General features: G+C 37.2%; 1 protein-coding gene across 1 annotated transcript; it reads left to right on the plus strand.

Annotated features, from left to right (window-relative positions):
- The first annotated feature begins 8,651 nt into the window (after positions 1 to 8,651).
- Positions 8,652 to 18,999, plus strand: LOC126750814 (probable multidrug resistance-associated protein lethal(2)03659). The gene is given in 8 exon segments (XM_050460546.1): positions 8,652 to 9,359; positions 14,172 to 14,402; positions 14,472 to 16,472; positions 16,542 to 16,938; positions 17,015 to 17,165; positions 17,230 to 18,003; positions 18,006 to 18,177; positions 18,257 to 18,999. Coding segments are annotated over 8 exon segments (4,077 nt in total). The 5' UTR covers positions 8,652 to 9,279; the 3' UTR covers positions 18,528 to 18,999.
- Positions 19,000 to 19,399: the final 400 nt, after the last annotated feature.

Here is a 19,399-nt window from a genome sequence, read left to right on the forward strand (position 1 = left end):
GGAGGTCAATGACGTCGTATATCTCGTATAGCTCATCGTTCCATCGGCTGTGACGTTCGCCGTAGCCAATGCGCAAAGGACCATAAATCTTCCGCAGAACCTTTCTCTCGAAAATTCGTAACTTTGACTCATGAGATATTGTTATCGTCCATGCCTCTGCACCATATAACAGGACAGGGATGATGAGTGACTTGTAGGATTTGGTCTTTTTTGTCGAGGGATGTTCAAAACAAGTGCTCATCGTTCCGGAATGTGTAAAAAATTTGCTAGAGGTTAAGGTTTATTTTGAGATTTTCAGCAAAACGGTTTCGCAGAAGGAAACGTCGAAGACACTATAAAGTATATAACTTACTTCTTCCTCTTTAATGGCGAAGGCACCGCTTACGCGATTATAGCCGAGTTAACAACGGCGCACCAGTCGTTTCTTCTTTTCCCAACGTTGCGCCAATTGGAAATTTCAAACGAAGTCAGGTCCTTCTCCACCTGGTCTTTCCAACGGAGTGAAGGTCGTCCTCTTCTTCTGCTGCTCCGGCGCGTATTGCGACGAATACTTTCAGAGCTTGAGTGTTTTCGTCCATACGTACGACATGACCTAGATTGTACCCGCTCGATTAAGTTCTGCAGCTCGAAATATTTTCTCCAGCAGTAGATTGAAAAAGTCGCACGATAGGGAGTCGTCTTGTATGAAACCTCGTTTGGTATCGAAAATTTCGGAGAGGTCCTTCCCGATCCTGACGGAGCTTTTGGTATTTTTCAACGCCAGTTTACACAGCCGTATTAGTTTTGCGGTGATACCAAATTCAGACATCGCGGCATAAAGGCAGTTCTTTTTCTGCGAAATCCGAAGAGCGATGATTCTCTTTTCGGGAGCTTTTCTGGTATTTTTCAACGCCAAGCAGTTTATACAGCCACACAATACGTTTGATATAACCTTATATGCGATGTTTAAGAGACTTATATCACGGTAGTTGTCGCAGATTGTGGGGGTCTCCTTTTCGCGGATTGGGCAGAGCACACTTAAATTCCAATCGTTGGGCATGCTTTCGTCCGACCATATTTTACAAAGAAGCTGATGCATTCTCCTTATTAGTTCTTCGTCGCCGTGTTTGAATAGCTCGGCCGACAATTCATCGGCCCCGCCGCTTTGTTGTTCTTTAGATGGGTAATTGCTTTTCGAACTTCTTCATGGTCGGACAATGGAACGTCCATTCCATCGTCATCGATTGAGTTCGCCTTTTCTTGGCGTTATGCTTTCACTGCCACTCAGCAGTCTGGAGAAATGTTCCCTTCACAATTTTAGCACTTATGCTCTGGGCATCGGTTACTAGATCATCTCTAGGGGTTCTTCCTTACTACTATGAGCAAAAAATAGTAAGACTTGGTTCATAATTTTAAAACTTTTACTTTATTCTTCAAAATCTATGTCGTCCCCCTCAAAGTAATTCCCCTTGGCCTCATTTAACAATATCCGTCTGTCTTTTTATCTGTATATACATATGTGAACTAGTCTCTCAATTTTTGAGATACCGACTAGAAATTTTGCACACGTCCGTTTTTCAGAAATACGACTACTATATCAAATAGCTCGCTTTATAAATTGGGCGATCGGAGTCAACTGCGTGCATGGAGAACTTTTTTATTTGACGAGTTATCTGCCCGACTGGAGTAAAAATTAGTATATCTTGATGAAACTTGGTTCTTTGGCAAACAAAAAATTACGAGCTCGTAAATGATCGTAAACTGGCCACTGCCACGCCAACAAAACGCCCTTAACAGAAAGTCTATAAAGTGTCATAATTAAGCCATAAATTAAGGTATACTAGTACTATGGGTATACAATTTTGAAAAAGTGTGCGTCCGTATTCACAATGCGTAAGCAGCTGTCAAAATTACTTGAAGAAATTTTTTTTTTTCTTGAGCAATTACTTGAGAGCTGGATACGAACCTTTAATTGTTTCTTCGCAAAATCAGGAGTGCCAAACACGCATTTTATCGAAAAAAATTATTAAAAATTAGTACGAGATTTCTTTAGAGCTGCATACTAGCACAAGAAAATTTACTGCAGGAAATTTACCACAGGAAATTTTCTTGACCATTTTTTAAGCGTTTTTTACATATTATCTTCGAAATCGGACGTTTGGTCGGCACCGCCCACTGTTAGGTGCAAACACATATCTCGAGACCCGCGCGACTGATTTCAAATTTGGTTTTTGGCATTCCTCTGACATTTTTATGTTACAGTGTGAAAATGGGCGAAATCGGACTACATCCACGCTTTCTTTCCTTTCTCGTGTAAGAATCAAGAAGCAATTAGTGTAACGGAATAAAACTTTCCACGAATAATACCTTTAGAGTGTGCCGCACTATGAAAAAAATTGTTCAAATCCAACAAAAACTGTTCACGTCCCTAGGTACGAAATATTTGGACCCCAGTAAATGTAGATATAATTGAATTTTTACCGAAAATATTGGTCACTGTGTCAGATTTATAATTGAAATTCAGAGAGAATCCTTTCTTGAAAGTAGTATGTCTGTATGCTACAAATGTGTTGAATATGGTCAATACTTCCAGTAGCCCCATATACCCAATATAAAATATTTCGTACTTCCGGGTGACTTTATACCGCATATATCGGCCAATATGTGGGCTATCTCAACGAAAATGAGAGAGCGTGTTTTACTCATAACAGTGTATCTTTGTAACTAAAATATATAAATTTGACCGAAAACTTGGCCTAACCCCTATATAACTAATATCAGGATTATCGAACATCCGGCTGACTTTATTCTATATGATTAGTTTTATATTCCAAAGCATTTCCCTGGCTTTGATTCTTGCAAGTTGCAAGAGTATAAAATGTTCGGTTGCACCCGATATTAGCCTTTCCTCACTTGTTTAAATTATAATCGCATTCTCATTTCAAAGCTGTACAGAGAATAGTTCGTACAATTGCAAAATAATTGCATCAGTCAAATTTGCAGTTCTTAACGTATATTAAGTTTCAAGTGTTCTTTATCTTAATTCTTCAAACACATATTACGCGTGTGTTTACCGAACAATATACAATTTCCATTCATGATATGTAGTATAATACCTTGTTTAAAATGGGTTAGTTGCTAGATATGATGAAATTGATAAGATTGTTTTTGATTTTCTACAGTGTGTACAATTATTAAATAAAATAGGCGCCATAAGAAATCTAATCGGGTAGATTAAAAAATTTATAATTTCCTAAATATCATAAAGCTAAAATACAGGGTGGACCCAGCGTGATTTTGCATTCGAGACTTGTATGTACATATATGTATGTATGTATTAGATAATCATTTCGTGATTATTTTTTACTAGAAGATCACTCCATTTGCCATTCCAAGTGGACCTCATATGGATGATAAGATTTGAACGTTGAACTTTTAACATCATTGCTTGGTAGGTAGCCAACTGGCCGATTGAGCCGTGCTTTCATCGCATGTTGCAGTCTTACCGAGTGGGTCGTCTCGCTTACCAATCGACTCTTTTCTAATACAGTATCCTCCGCCTAATTTAAGCCGGTCAATTTGTTTGTGGGTCGTCGCTCACCAGGCGATTCTTTTCTAATACAGTATCCTCCGCATAATTGAAACCGGCCAATTTGTTTCACTACATAATTGGTTAAAAATATTTGTTACTGAAAAAAAAACTTTTGATTTCTCCAGGTTAATTGCATAAAGGATGTTCGTTAAAAAATAATCTCTGGCATCAGCAATTGAAAATATATGTTAATTGGTGAAGATATTTTGGATAGTGCTGATGTTGAGGAGCAAGAGAAAGAACATGATCCTCCAAAGCCTCTGACAGTTCTCGAAGTTTCAAAATACAAAATCGCATGTTATTTCACGAAGATTGAAAAAAAAAAAATAAAATTACAGACTTCTTCAGTTAACATTTTAAAAATGTAAGGAACGAGCTCTAAATATCTGAATGCATGAGCTGCATATAAACATTAATATGAATTTGTTTTATTTCTTATGTTTATTTTTTTTTTATTACAATGATAATTTTGGAGAGTTGATCGGGAGTAATTTGATCAATTTACCGGTCTTTGCTCGATAAAAGCACTAATTTGGTTCGATTTACCATACAAAATGAAAATCTTATTTTATTACATTGATTCTTAGTCGAATTGAAATCGAGTTGTTGTCCACGCTGTAAATTTGGCTGTGTTTAACTCTGCCGGTTGTTGTCCAGGCTGTATATTTTGTTGTGTGTATTGATAAAATAGAAAAAATATAAACTGAATAACATAAGAAGTATAACAGCAAAACAATTTTTAGAATGGCCTTCACCACTTTCAGCAAATTTTGTTTTATCTCTTCGATAAATAATAATGGAATCCACGGAGCAGCAATTTCAGTTTGGGGAACAAGAAAAATCACACGGAGTACAATCTGACGTTTCCAAGCGCCATAACCTTCACTTTTTTTCAATATTTTCATCAGTTGAAGATGTCGAAGGTCGTCCAGAACGAGGCATGTCTTCAACGATCTCTCGACCGTCTTTGAAGGCTTTGTACCACTCGTAGGCTTGTGTTTTTGATAAAACTGAATCACCGTAAGCCTTTTCCAACATTCGCAACGATTCTGCACACGAAATTTGGTTAGAAATATTAGGTTGTCAAAAAAGTCTTGCGGTATTTTCGCTAGTTGGCGCTGAAAGCGCGTAGTTCTAGTTTTATTCGTCGCATCGGGTCATGCTATACCTTTTTGGAAAGCTCATTTCACGCGCTAACTTTTGATTGATTGTCGTTTCTTTTAAGTCGTTCGTGAGTTATAGCGTCGCAAACATGGAGCAAAATAAAGAGAAAATACGGCATATTTTACAGTACTACTACGATAAAGGCAAAAATGCATCTCAAGCCGCCAATAAAATTTGTGCAGTTTATGGACCCGATACAGTTTCCATTTCCGCCGCACAACGATGGTTTCAACGTTTTTGTTCTGGTGTAGAGGTGGTCGAAGATGCGCCACGCTCCGGAAGGCCTGTCGTTGAAAATTGCGATAAAATCGCTGAATTGGTCGAAAGAGACCGGCATAGTAGCAGCCGTAGCATCGATCAAGAGCTGGGCATGAGTCATCAAAAATTCATTTCAATTTCAATAAAAAAAAATCAATAAAAATACCGCAAGACTTTTTTGACAACCCATTATAAAATTGGAGACAAATTCTTTGTTCGATATCCACTGTAAAAATCGCAACGCACTAATGAGCAGCCGCTGTAAACAAACTGAGAGACAGATCGCGCTCATATTTGGCATAGTAATTAAGAACAGTCCTACCAACTTAGCAAAATACATTTTTCAAAGTCAAGTTAAGTATTTTCGAAGTTTATTCAATTCAAGCAGACGAAAAATGAAATAATATTAGTATAGAACGCCTTGTGAGTCCGCGTCTGAACGCAGTCCAACGAATCAATGAAGCGCTGTCAAGAGGAAATTGAGAACATTTTACCAAATATTGTCTATGCTTACGTTGAACAGTCTTTGAAAAAATGGTTGCAGCGGTGGCAAAATTATAACTTTTTTGAAATTATTCTTACAATTTATTTCTTGAAGAAATGTTATTAGAAACCACATAAACGGTGAAGAATTTAAAAAAATGTTAATCAAAATGTTAAAACTTTGTCAATAAATATCAATTAGGGGATTCCCGAGAAGCAAGGGCAAGGCAAGAAGCAAATACACATTTCAAAAGCTTCAGTTCGAATAAAAATATTTTGAATGTGCTATTCACTGATGGTTTGAGTAAATACAGTGGAGATGTGATAAAATGTACTAAACATTGTAAACAGTAGAGTGCAAATTTTCGAGTTCCCAATTTTGGCAAATATTTTAGAATTTTCTCCCTACAAATCATGGCATTGTTGTTATAGGCGATCAATGAGATGCAAATACCTATGTAAAATGTTAACAAATTTTCATTATTTTGTAATCTACATATGTGAGAAGTAACCAGTAGTGACTGAATAATCACATGAATACTGCATACTAATCTAAAAATTCTTATTTATTATGTATGCATGTAGTACATTTCATATTTACATTTTTGAACGCGTCTGGAATCTTAAAACACATTGAAATTACATTGTAATTATTACAATACAATTCGAATTTCACAACAGAATGCTGACGTGCTTACATACTTACAAATAATGTATTTGCTATGTAAGTATATCTAGCCGACAATGATTTATGCTCTAAAGAGAGCAAGCAGATTTTTTGAATTCTCTTAAAGTTTTGGTAGAAAACCGGTACTGTGCCGGTACTGTGTCGACTAAAGAAATACAATGCTCTGAGTAGACAATGAGCTCACATAATAATTCGTAAAATACATAGTATAGAAATAGAAGATTTGCGAAAATCTTTGTTTCTTTATTTATGGTGAGTAAATAATAATAAATTTGAAGTAGTAGTTGTTGTTGTAGGGACATAAAATACTTATCGACATTTTTAGAAAATGTTTATAATCTGCAACCGGTTGAAAATTTGGGTCGATACCGTTTAGGTAGAACCGATTGGGAGAACATACACTGAAGGTAGTTTGAACCAGGCTAATTTTTGAAGTGTTGAATGAACTTTCGAATACAAGTATTTACAATATATTCGAAAATTTGAATAACAAAAGAATGAAACTTATAGTAGGTTGAAACCCATGGGAAACGAAAGATAAAATAACAAACATTAAAGGAAAAATATTTTACGGACAATCTGTGGTTGGGAAAAGGAGGAGAGAGGGGCATGGTTGAAAAATGAATCACACCGAGCTGAATTTGGTAAATACTGTGGTTGACTGATGGTATTTATTGCGTTTTTGGCTTTGAATTGGGTCACAAACGTACTAATTTTGAAAAAAATTCAGCTTTATTTGGATGAGTCAAGTAAGAACGCATTTCATACTCAAAATAAAATTTGAACGAACTGGCGAGAGATGTCGAGCGCTCTTGCCAACTCTCTAACACTTTCTTGACGATTTTTTCCTTCACTTTTTTTAATATTTTCATCAGTTGAAGTGGTCGAATGTCGTCCAGAACGAGACAAATCTTCAACGATCTCTCGACCGTTTTTGAAGGCTTTGTAGCACTCGTAGGCTTGTGTTTTCGATAAAACTGAATCACCATGAACCTTTTTCTATGTATATTCCCAACGATTCTGCAAACAAAATTTAGTTCGAAACTTTGTATTTTAGAAGCTGGTGAATACCTCTAAAAATTACCTAATGAACAATACTTTCGCTTAAATAAAGCTTGAAAGAATACGAAAATGTGACATGAAAAGGACTCAAATCTCGCGTATAAATGCAATAGGTAACACCAAAAGAGATTGAGCAAGAAAAGTCGACGTGTGTGAACGCGGTCTAATGAGCGCATGCGAGACGATGCCCCTCTTATATGACGTCATAACGGTTAGAAAACGTCATTGTAAAGAGACGCGGTCAAAGAGCTAACTTTTATCAACAGAATTCTCAAAAAAAAAAAAATAAACAACAAATGTCAGTAGCAAATGCAACCCCAGTAGGTAGATAAACAAGGTTTGCACCGCGACCTTAGGTTTATTGTGCCCACCCCAGCAGTTAGTTGCTAACCACGCATTTATAGGGTGAGTACGACATGTGTGGGTGTTTCATTTACATTGTTTGTGTAGAGTTAGAACTTTAATACAAGAAGGTTTAATTATTTGTATTGCATTTTCTTATCAACGCATAATTTTTGTTATAATTTCGCTGATTTCAGGAAACTATGGCGTGAGGTTTGAGCAAATAAGAGACAATTCGAGGAAAATTGCACAATAAACAATTGTGTCTGTACAGTATATAACATTTATAAATAGGAAATATGTTAAGAAACGCAACGAGCACAAAGAATACTGTTAATTTATTATTTTAGCACAAATTGATTGTATTATACTTATGCAAATATAGAATACTCGTATATGGTAGTCTTTATGAAACTTTAACTTTCCTTCAATTCAAATATTTCTGTCTTTGTGACCAATTTTTAAAGCAAAAATTTTTCATCTCATTTTATATATGATATTATCTAATATTTTCTATTAAATCAATAAAAATTGACTCATTTCACAGCTTTGTGAAATCATTTCTTTCAAGATTTCCCGACCTACCACAACAAAATATTTCCAAAAGCCGCATATTTACCTAACAATCGCTTAAATTAAGAGCGAATAGACGCAAGAGCAGAATTAAAACTCTTATCACAATTTGGCTTTCAAATACCTATAACCGCTTTGTTCCCAACTGCTTGCTACTCACCAGCAGCGACAATAACAATGGTTTGCGCGCTGAAAGGCAAAAGCGTTGAAGTAGAATTTCGCATTTTAACGCTGGGTATATAAAAATATAGTTGAAAATTGGTTGGAAACTGATTTACACTCATATTAATACATGCCGTATTGTTTGTTGATCTCCTCAGTATGGAGGCACAACAAGTTGAGTGAAAATTTTGTATAGAAAATGTGCGTTTGTCGCTTAAAGCAACTTTCGCCCGAGTCGACTTGTGCACTGCTTAATTTTAATCACTTCGGTACGTATGTATATACACTTGTGTATAAATAAACAGCAGCAACCCCTTTAAACAAGCGCATTGGAGAGTTGAGAGATTCAGTTGGCTTTGTGCGCGTGCTGCGTTCTGTTGTGAATAACGCTTTGTGGTGCTATATTAAAATCATTTTGGCACAACCAGTGCCGGGCCAGACGAAAAAAGAACGAGCACATCGAATAATACAAATTTTCTACACGCCGCTATAGACAACAAAAACATAAAAAAGTTGAAAAACAAATTACACGTTTCTATACAGTTTTTTCCCCCCCTTCATATATGTATATATGTATGTGTGCAATTGATTGGCAAGCAATATGCGAACATTGTAGCGTTTAGTGATAATACTTTTTTTTTAATAATAATAATTGTGTCGTTTTTTTCGGATTCTGACACAATTACTGCCACTATTATATTTATCGATTATTTGATAAAGATTATAAGATTCGCGCAAGCAATAGTAAATAATTTGTATAAGCACATTCCTTTCCCGTTAATGAAAGTGATAAGTGCAATATAAAATTACCAAAAAAAAAAAACAAAAACAACAGGGAATTATATGTAAAAAGTAATTACACATAAAGTTTGTGATACGACTGAGAAAAAAAGTGAAAATTGTTCAATTCTGTGTGAAGAGTTGAAAGTATTAAACTTAACTGTAAATAAATTATTGTAATAAATAATATCAAATAATGAACCGGACTAGAAAAAAGATAGAACGTCCAACAAATCCATATCCAACGGTAAATTTGCTCTCGCGCTGGAGTTTCTGGTAAGAATTGCAAGTAATCATATGTGTTTAGAGTATTGAATGGAGGCGGAAATGTGAAAAATGTGTGAGAAAATCGTGTTCTGTGTTCTTTGTGTAATTCACGTGCCTTTTAATACTTTATTTCGTCTTTGTATTAATTGTGGATTTTTGCGCATTTTTATTTTATTTATTTCCGTACGATATGTGTAAAAATAGTCATTATCAATTTTATGGAATCCATAAAGCAAGATATGCTCGTGTTGTATTAACTGGGTTCTCGAGCGCTTATTGTTATAAATTATTCATGATCTTTGATTTCGAAGTAGATAAGTATTCTTATATATGTATGTATGTATGTACATACATATACATATACATACATATGTATGCATGCATGTGCCTATGTGCATATGTTCGACACACTTTTGCCTTCAATGCATTCGTTCTTGTCCAGCTAATTGCCGCATTGTAATTAAAAACAATTAAAATATTAAGCAAAACAAACGGAAATTGAAACTAAATTGATTAATATCAATTTTCTTATAAATGCGGTATACAATTTGTATGAGAAAAGTTTAAAATATTTTATGCGGATGCTGAAGACTTCATATAAGTATATAGTTCTTAGCTGCATATAAGCTTTGAAAGCAAACTGCTAACCATTGGAAACGGATTCACTATAATGATAGGAAAATAGTTTTCGGGCGATCTGTGAAATTTTCACATAACTTTTGAGGTTATGTCCAAAAGGTTGTCCTACAATATTGCCATATAACTTTTTTCTATAGTCGGGAAATCGGGATAAGCCATTCCTAATACAAACAATAATAAGAAAACAATTTACGGACAATCTGTGAAATTTTCACGTACAATTTGAGGTTATGTCCAAAAGTTGCTGATACAAAAGTTATAGATATTTCCATTACCTACAACATTGCCATATAACTTTTTCCTATAGGACTAGTACATTACATAGTTTCGTCGGAAATCGAGGTAGACCATTTCAAATTCGACCAGGAACTCCCCTTCCTTATTTATTTTAATTATTTTTCCTTTCATATTTGTTTTTTTCGTTTCCGATAGGTTTCAACCTAATATGTATGTTATTCTTTTTTATCATTTTCAAAGGCTTCTGCGCTAGTCTAATATAGTACGCCCTACAGACTTAATAATTTCATTCAAAATAACACTTTAATATTCACGATTTTATTAAATTAACACTATTTTTAAGTATATGTGCTTATATACATACATATGTACATATATATATGCCGAGATGTGCACATGACTCCTCGTATTTGTCCATCTAGTAATAATAAGGTAACACATACATACATACATACCTGTTTTTTAGCTTGTGGCATCGAAATTGCTAATTACCAAACAAGCTGAAAAAATAAGAAAAAACTATGTAGGTTGAGTGGTCCGATTACAAAACTAAATTTGATACCCTAAAATATGTTCCGCTTTACAATTAATCAATACTTTCTAAATATTAACACAACTTTACTCACGAACATTCTTATTGTTTAATCTAACTTAATTAATTGTGTGTTCTTACCAACTTTACTAGAATGTTAATAAAAATATATGTAAATCGAATAATGAAAGATAATTAATTACAAATTTACATAGAGCATTGGTTATACATTAATGTGGAGCCATTGTAGAGGGCATTTTTAAAATATGTTTTTCGAATTTTAGAAGTTAATTAATCAAGTTATTTAAACCAGAAAACACGTTAACTTCGATTGCACTCAAGCTATAATAGCTTTCACAGATCAAACATTTTTCCATATTTCAGGATTAGAGAATAAAAACAACTATTAATGATCGAAATCTTTATTGTTTTTTTTTTTTTTCAAAATATTCTGATGAACCAATTCTCAAAGCACTTTTGCCACTCAAATTGAGGTATCTCTAAAAACATGTCTTTTAAACGCATCCATCGCCTCTGCAAGTGTCGAAAATGCAATTTTTTTTAGTCAATGTGTAAAAGCTCGCATTGTCCTGGTGAAGGGTGGTCTGTCTTTGCCGGTTGATTTTCCTAATTGGTTGTATATCATTCAGAATTTACTGTTCTGCGTTGTTCCAGTGATATGGTTCCAAAAATAAAATATTACCATTTGCTTGGAAGTGATTCGTGTGCTCTTGTTGGACTCGGCGCATCTTGAAACACCCATACAGTCGACAGCTGTTTCTTTGCGGGCTATCATATTTTTAACATTATCATAACATAATCTCATAGCGGGTCATAGCAGCTGTTTCTTTGGAAGGCTATCAGAAGGACCTTTTTAACATTATCATAAAAGAAGAAACGACTCTCTTAATCAAACGACACGCAGCCGATTTTTGGAGCGATTGACAAATTGTGTGGGATCCAACGTGAACAAATATTTTTTTTTTTCATTTTAAATGTTAAATATTGAAAGTATGCTGGTCCTACTAATAAATATAGTTGTCCCAAGCTCCCGATAGGTCACATGACGATCGTGCAATATCAGTTTGCGCCACCATCAATAGGTGTCGGAACAACAAATGATTTTGGAACACTTTCACCTAACTCGTCTTGGAATGATCTGCGTCATCGCTTGAATTCATCGTACCATCGATTGTTGTTGTTATAGCGGCAGAATTGTGCAGAGTTGACAATCCTTGAACGCATCAAAAATCCGAGTTCGTTTCGGTTACGCAGAGCCGACTGTCGTGGAGTGCCATTGATATACACTAGTCCTTGATGGAGCTTCATCGCCAAAAATTGCATTAAGTTCACGGAAATATTTAAAAATCGAAATTTTAAATAGCTAATACCAAACAGAATATTTAATTATAGTGATTATATTTGTAAATACTTTGATATTGTAGAAGCGCACATTTTCAAATTAATTACTTTTAAGAAGAATTTAGTTATAATTTCTTAAGCCATACAGCTGCTCACGTTTTGTACAATACTGTATTCACAGAAGGTACACATACTTGTATAAGTACATACATACATATATACCGTATTTGGCTACTAATCGCCGTCAGGCCTTTTGTGTCAATCATTTTAATTTTAAATAATTATCGGTGCAACGTGGTCTCTTGGCTATTAATATCTTGAAGCATTGCAATGAACGCCGAAGTGGGCTCAACATTTTGGTGATAATCTTTAAGGTCTCTATAGGATTGGTTTTTGTTATGATTCTCAATATTTTATTTTAAACTCTAAATGTTACTTCTGCTTCTCAATTGACGTAGACACTGCTTACGCGGTTATAGCCGAGTTTACAACAGTGCGGCAGTCGTTCTTCCTTTCGCTGTTTGGCGCCAATTGGACATTCCAATTATAGACATGCTTCTTGACCTGATCTTTCCAACAGAGCGGAGATCTTCCTCTTTTTCTGCTTCCCAGGGCGGGTACTGCGTCTCTACTACTACTCTACTGCTACTCTCAGAGCTGGACTGTTTTCATCTATTCGGACGACTTGGTCAGCGTAGTCGCTGTCACTTGATTCGCTGAACTATGTCAATGTCGTCATACATCTCGTAAAACTCATCGTTTCATTGACTGCGGTATTCACTGTTGCCAATGCGCAAAGAACAATAAGTCTTCCGCAGAACCTTTCTCTCGAAAACTCGTAACGCCGACTCATCAGATGTTGTCTTCGTCCATGCCTTTGCACCATATGGCAGGACAAGGATGATGAGTGACTTGCATAATTTGGGATTTCTTCATCGAGAGAGGACTTTACTTCTCAATTGCCTATTCAGTCCGAAGTAGCACCTGTTGGCAAGAATAATTCTGCTTTGGATTTCGAGTCTGACGTTGTTGTTGGTGCTAATATTGGTATCAATATAGACGAATTCGAAGTTATGACTGTCAACAGTGAGGTGGAAGCCAAGTGGCGAGTGCGACGACTGTTTGTTTGATAACAGGAGATATTTCGTCTCGCCCTCGTGCACTACCAGACCGACTTGCTTCGCTTCCTTATCCAATCTGGAGAAAGCGGAACTACATAACGGCGCGACAGTTGAGGCCAATGATATCAATACATCGGCTTACGCCAGCAGCTCTACACTCTTATAGAAGATTGTACCTTCTCTGTTCAGATCTGCAGCTCGAATTATTTTCTACAGGAGTAGATGGATGAAGTTGCACGATAGGGAGTCGTCGTGAAACTCGTTTGGTATCGAACAGCGCGGAAAGGTCCTTCCGGATACTGAGGAGCTAAACCGTAGTACCATCGGGTACTAACACGGGTTCTGAAGCTCGTTTTCAATATTTTTTAATGCCTAACTAAAAAATATATACATAAAAAATTAAAGGTCAAATTGGGGTTCAGGTTTATAAAACTCACGTATGTCATGTAGAGATATTTGGGTGTAAAATGCCCTAATGTATATAAGCCAACATAAGTGCTCGTTTATTAGCCCTGATTATTAAGTACTTTCAATTTATACAAGCAATTTTATTATTTCGAGGTTGTGCTAATAAACCGTTTACAAAAATTTGGAAACACGAAAATTTTAGCTGGGTTTATTGGCCTCTACAAGCAGTCTTATATACTAACATACATATGTACATTTGTAGCGCTTTGCACTCTGCGCTTCACGTGCGTGCGCTCTTCAACCGGTTTTCCGCTCACTTCTTTGGTGTTTGCTCTTAAATATTGTTAACCATTGTTTCCGATTTCTAATTGCAGTCGCTACTAGGTTATTAAGTAGGTATATGTATGCCACTCACAGCCGAAAGAAATAAACAAATTGTTTTGTTTTTACTTTTTGATTGCCACTTTCTTGCACTACGCGCTCTAAGTGATTAAAAACAAATTATTTTGTTTTTGATTTAAGGTGGATGCGCGATATCTTTCGCTTGGGTCTCAAGGGTCCGCTAAGAGAAGAGGACTTATATCAAAATCGTCAATCGTTAGATAGCGAAAGGCTTACCGATAAGTTTAGTAAGCTTTGGGAGGAGGAACGTCTACATAAGAAACCCAGTATTTTGCGCGTGATTGGACGCGCCTATGGTTCAGTATTTTTGCCACTTGGCGTGCTTTATTCCATAACTGAATCGATTTGCAAGTGAGTCCGATACTTATAGAAATAACTTATAAATAATTAATAATTTTTTCATAATTTTCAATATTTTAGAGCTATACAACCCTTGTTGCTGGGTGGTCTTGTCGCCTACTTTGTCGAAGGCCAGACAACAACAACCGAGCTAGATGCTTATAAACTTGCTGCCGGCATTGTGCTATGCTCTGTGATACCAGTTTTTTCGTTTCATCCGTTTATATTTTACATATTTCAAGTAGGCACTAAAATAAGAATCGGCCTATCGGGTCTAATATATCGCAAATGCTTACAAATCTCTAAGAATGCCAGTAACGATGGGTTGCGCGGACGCGCCATAAATATACTCTCGAACGATGTGGGGCGCTTCGATGTGGCGTTGGCTTTTCTGCATGATCTGTGGAAAGGACCCACTGAATCACTAATTATCGGCTATCTTATGTATCGAGAGATTGGTATCTCAGCAGTTATTGGCGTGGCATTCATGCTGAGCTTCATACCTCTGCAAGCTTATGTGGGCAAGAAGGCGGCCTATTACCGACGACGAACTGCCGAGCGTACGGATTTGCGTGTAAAGTTGATGAATGAAATTATACAGGGCATACAAGTGATCAAAATGTATGCATGGGAAAATTCGTTTACCAAACTTATAGCGGATATAAGATTTAAAGAAGTGCGCGCTATAAAGGGTACCTCGTATATACACGCGGCGCTGAGTTGTACCTCCATGATATCACCGTTATCAGTTTTTCTCGCATTGGTTTCCTACATTTACCTCGGCGACTCATTGACCGCTAAGCGCGTGTATACGGTATCTTCGTATTTTAACATGCTGAACGATTCGATGGTACACTTTTGGCCATTGGCGATCACATTCGTGTCGGAGGCAACGGTATCAGCGAAACGTGTGCGCGAATTCCTACAAGATGGAGATGCGGCGACAACGCCCGTATTGAAAAAAGATAAGAAACATTTGGCGAAGAAGAATAATAATGAGAGCAGTGAAAAAGCGGAACTTAACGGCAATGTGAGTGAAGGAGAGAATTTCTTGGATCTTGTAAATGGGCGTGAAGTACATCCACACGCCGAACGTAAGGGTGTCGATATACGAAATGTTAGTGCTACATGGGATGCAGCTGCGCCGACGGATGGCAAGGGAAATGTAGCACTCTCGAATCTGAATGTGAAAATTGGCGAGCGCGCCATGGTAGCTATTGTGGGTCCTGTTGGTTCGGGCAAATCGACGTTACTAAATGCGTTGCTTGGCGAGGTCAAAATTAATTCCGGTCAAATTGTGATTAACGGCAAATTATCATATGCGGCGCAAGAACCTTGGGTGTTCGAGGGCACTGTACGCGATAATATTGTTTTCGTGGATTCATACAATGAACGACGCTATAAGAAAGTTATAAAAGCATGTGCGCTAGAACGTGATCTGGAGCTAATGCCGAACGGTGATTTAACAATTGTCGGCGAGCGTGGCGTTAGCTTGAGTGGCGGTCAAAAGGCGCGCGTCAATTTGGCACGTGCAATTTACCACAAGGCAGACATCTACCTGCTCGACGATCCACTTTCGGCTGTGGACACACATGTGGGAAAACATATATTCGAGCGTTGTATTACTGAGTTCCTTTATGATAAGATAGTGATTTTGGTGACACATCAACTGCAATATCTTTTCGAAGTGGAGCAGCTAATACTCATGAACTCGGGACGCATTGAGGCACAGGGCAGATATCAGGATCTACAGAAAAATGAAAAGTGCCAGTTCCTGCTAATGCAAGCTACCTATGAAACACCCAATGAAACGGCAGACTCAACAGATGCGCTTAGCGTTGATAGCCGCATGTCGCGCAGTGAGTCAGAGAAGAGCATGGAACATCACCAGTTACTGCGCGCGGATGAAACGCCAGTCGAGGATATGAATCAAGAGCAACAGGCGGTCGGCTCCGTGAAATTGAGTGTCTACATGTCGTTCTTTAAAGCCTTAGAAAGCCCCATACTACTTTTCATAATTGTGGCATTATTTATATGCGCCCGATTTATGTTAACAGGAGTCGACTACTTCTTGTCTAGGTGGTAAGTGAAGTTACAGTGTGCTAAAGACTTTTTAGTCCAAATTCACTCTAATTTGTGCATTATTTTTAGGGTTATTTGGGAAGAGAAAGTTTCGATAGCCAGCGCTACACCGATGAGAAGCTTGAATGACAACAATATCACCTTATTGGCGAATGAAACCGCGGCCAATCGTTCGTACGTACATAATGATGCAGAAAATGAGGAAGCCGTACGTCAAGAGTTGGTCACTTTCTATGCAATTATACTCGGCTCCACAATGGTCGTTTACATACTGCGTACGTTCGGCTTCTTCCGCATGTGTCTTCGTATATCGCTCAAACTGCACGATCGACTTTTCCGTGGCATTACACGCACCAGCATGTATTTCTTCAATGTCAACTCGTCTGGCAGAATTCTAAATCGTTTTGCTAAGGATATACGCACCGTGGATACTGATGTGCCACATACATTGTTGGACTGTATAGCGGTAAGTCAGCACTGGAGCGTTATTAAAACTGTATTGCTTAGACAATAAAAGTAAACTTTTTTTCAATAATTTACAGTTTGCTATTGACATCTCTGGCGTGCTTATAATAGTAGCCATTGCTAATTATTGGCTATTAGTGCCGGCTGCATTTATTGTCGCCTTTCTATTTCTCTTCCGTTACATCTATGTGAACACCAGCCGTAGCGTTAAGCGCATAGAGTCGATTAGTAAGTGCATTCACACTTTATTTTAGATATTTTTGTCAATAATTATAATATTACCATTTTACAGCACGCAGTCCGATATATTCACTGACCAACCAGACATTTCAAGGACTCAGCACCATACGTGCGTTACAAGCGGAATCGGCACTGGATTCGGAATTTCACGATTACATGAATGGCAACACATGCGCCTGGTTTCTGTTCATCTCCTGCACTCGTGCCTTCGCGCTGTGGTCGGACTTCCTATGCGTGCTCTACATTGCAGCTGTGACTTTCAGTTTTCTGGTTTTACACAACCAGTTCAATAGCGGTGATGTCGGCTTGGCGATATTGCATTCAATGACCATGATTGGTATGTGTCAATGGGGTATGCGTCAGACGGCGGAACTGGAAAATGATATGACGAGCGTAGAGCGCATACTCGAGTATACGCAACAGCCACCGGAACCGCCGCTAGACACAGAACCAAGTAAAAAACCAAAAGGTGAATGGCCTAGTGAAGGGCGCATTGAGTTTGTGGATCTGAAATTGCGTTATTCGCCGAAGGACTCTTATGTGCTGAAAGGCTTAAACTTTGTTATAGCACCGCAAGAAAAGATCGGTATTGTCGGACGTACTGGCGCGGGAAAATCTTCCATTATACAGTCACTGTTTCGTTTGGCCTGCAATGAGGGCGCGATACTCGTAGACGGCGTTGATATCGAAAGTCTCGGCTTACATGATTTGCGTAGTAAAATATCGATAATACCACAAGATCCGGTATTATTTTCGGGCACATTGCGTTATAATTTGGACCCCATGGAGGAGCGCAGTGATGCGGAAGTGTGGAAGGCGTTGGAAGATGTGAGCTACGTGCGCATGTATCGACACTGATAGGCGGTATTGCGTGTCGCATGTATGATGGTGGTGCGAACTTCAGTGTGGGTCAACGGCAATTGGTCTGTTTGGCACGCGCCATTCTCAGGAACAACAAGATACTTATTTTGGACGAGGCTACGGCCAATGTGGATCCAGAGTAAGTTGAAATTTTGCAATTTTCTATTATTTTAAATAAGATTTGTAATCAAATTTATTGTGAAAATCTTTCGTTACAGAACCGATAAACTGATACAGAAAACTATTCGCACCAAATTTGCCGAATGCACAGTGCTAACGATAGCCCATCGCCTGCACACCGTAATGGACAGTGATCGTGTCTTGGTAATGGATGCTGGACAAATGGTGGAACTGGGGCATCCATATGAGCTGTTGCAACGACCGCATGGTTTTCTGCGACAATTAGCCGAACACACCGGGGTCGCGATGACGAATTTGTTAATGAATGCGGCCGAGCAGAGTTACGAGCAGAAGAAAAAAGATTTATAAGCAGTCACATACGTAACCTTTGCAATTAAGACACCACTGATGAATTTAATGTGATAAATTAAACTTTTGTAACTAGCCATTGATTGTTTACAATCTCGAAAGCAAATTTTGTACTTACACGTTTGTTTAAAAATCTCATAAATGAACCGCGAATCTTTTGCTTTGTTACTTAAAATATGTAAACGTACATAAATATTGCATATACGAAGTTACAAACATACCTATACCCTATACGCGTATTTAGTATGTATAAATAAAAACGATTTTCGTAAAATGTTTTGTAAAAAAAAAACATATTTTGTACTGCTTTATAAATACTACTATTTTCATATACAAGTACGAAACTTCTTCCTACTGTTAGTAAAAGTGTAGCATTTTATACTGAGGGAGTAGTGAAGGAAAAGAGCACAAACCCACACATTTGTATGTCTTGAAAATAAAAAAAAGCAAATAAATATGTGTAAACTAATAATTGTTTAAATTTGGTGCATAAATGGGAGCATAATATATTACTAAAATGCCGAGCAAAAGTTTAAATAATAATTGCTGCGCTTACTCTTGCCTTAGTTAGAAAAAATAATAATGCAAAATATTTAAGTATTATTTTTAAAGTTTCATATATGATAAATTATATTCCTAGAAATTTCTAAGATTTATCAGAAAACATTCTCTGGGTTTATATTTTGCATGAACGTACTTTTAGAGAACGTAAAAAATTATCTATATACGCTCTCTGTTCAATATAATGTATGTATCGTAAATTTTTCGTCGTCAGCTATTCTCCGGTAGGTGGCGCGTTAACATAATTCCTGATAACGATTTTATACCCTGAACAGGGTATATTAAGTTTGCTTGAAGTTTATAACAGCCGG

Source organism: Bactrocera neohumeralis, chromosome 2 (assembly GCF_024586455.1).
Source record: "Bactrocera neohumeralis isolate Rockhampton chromosome 2, APGP_CSIRO_Bneo_wtdbg2-racon-allhic-juicebox.fasta_v2, whole genome shotgun sequence".
In the NCBI taxonomy this organism is placed as follows: domain Eukaryota; kingdom Metazoa; phylum Arthropoda; class Insecta; order Diptera; family Tephritidae; genus Bactrocera; species Bactrocera neohumeralis.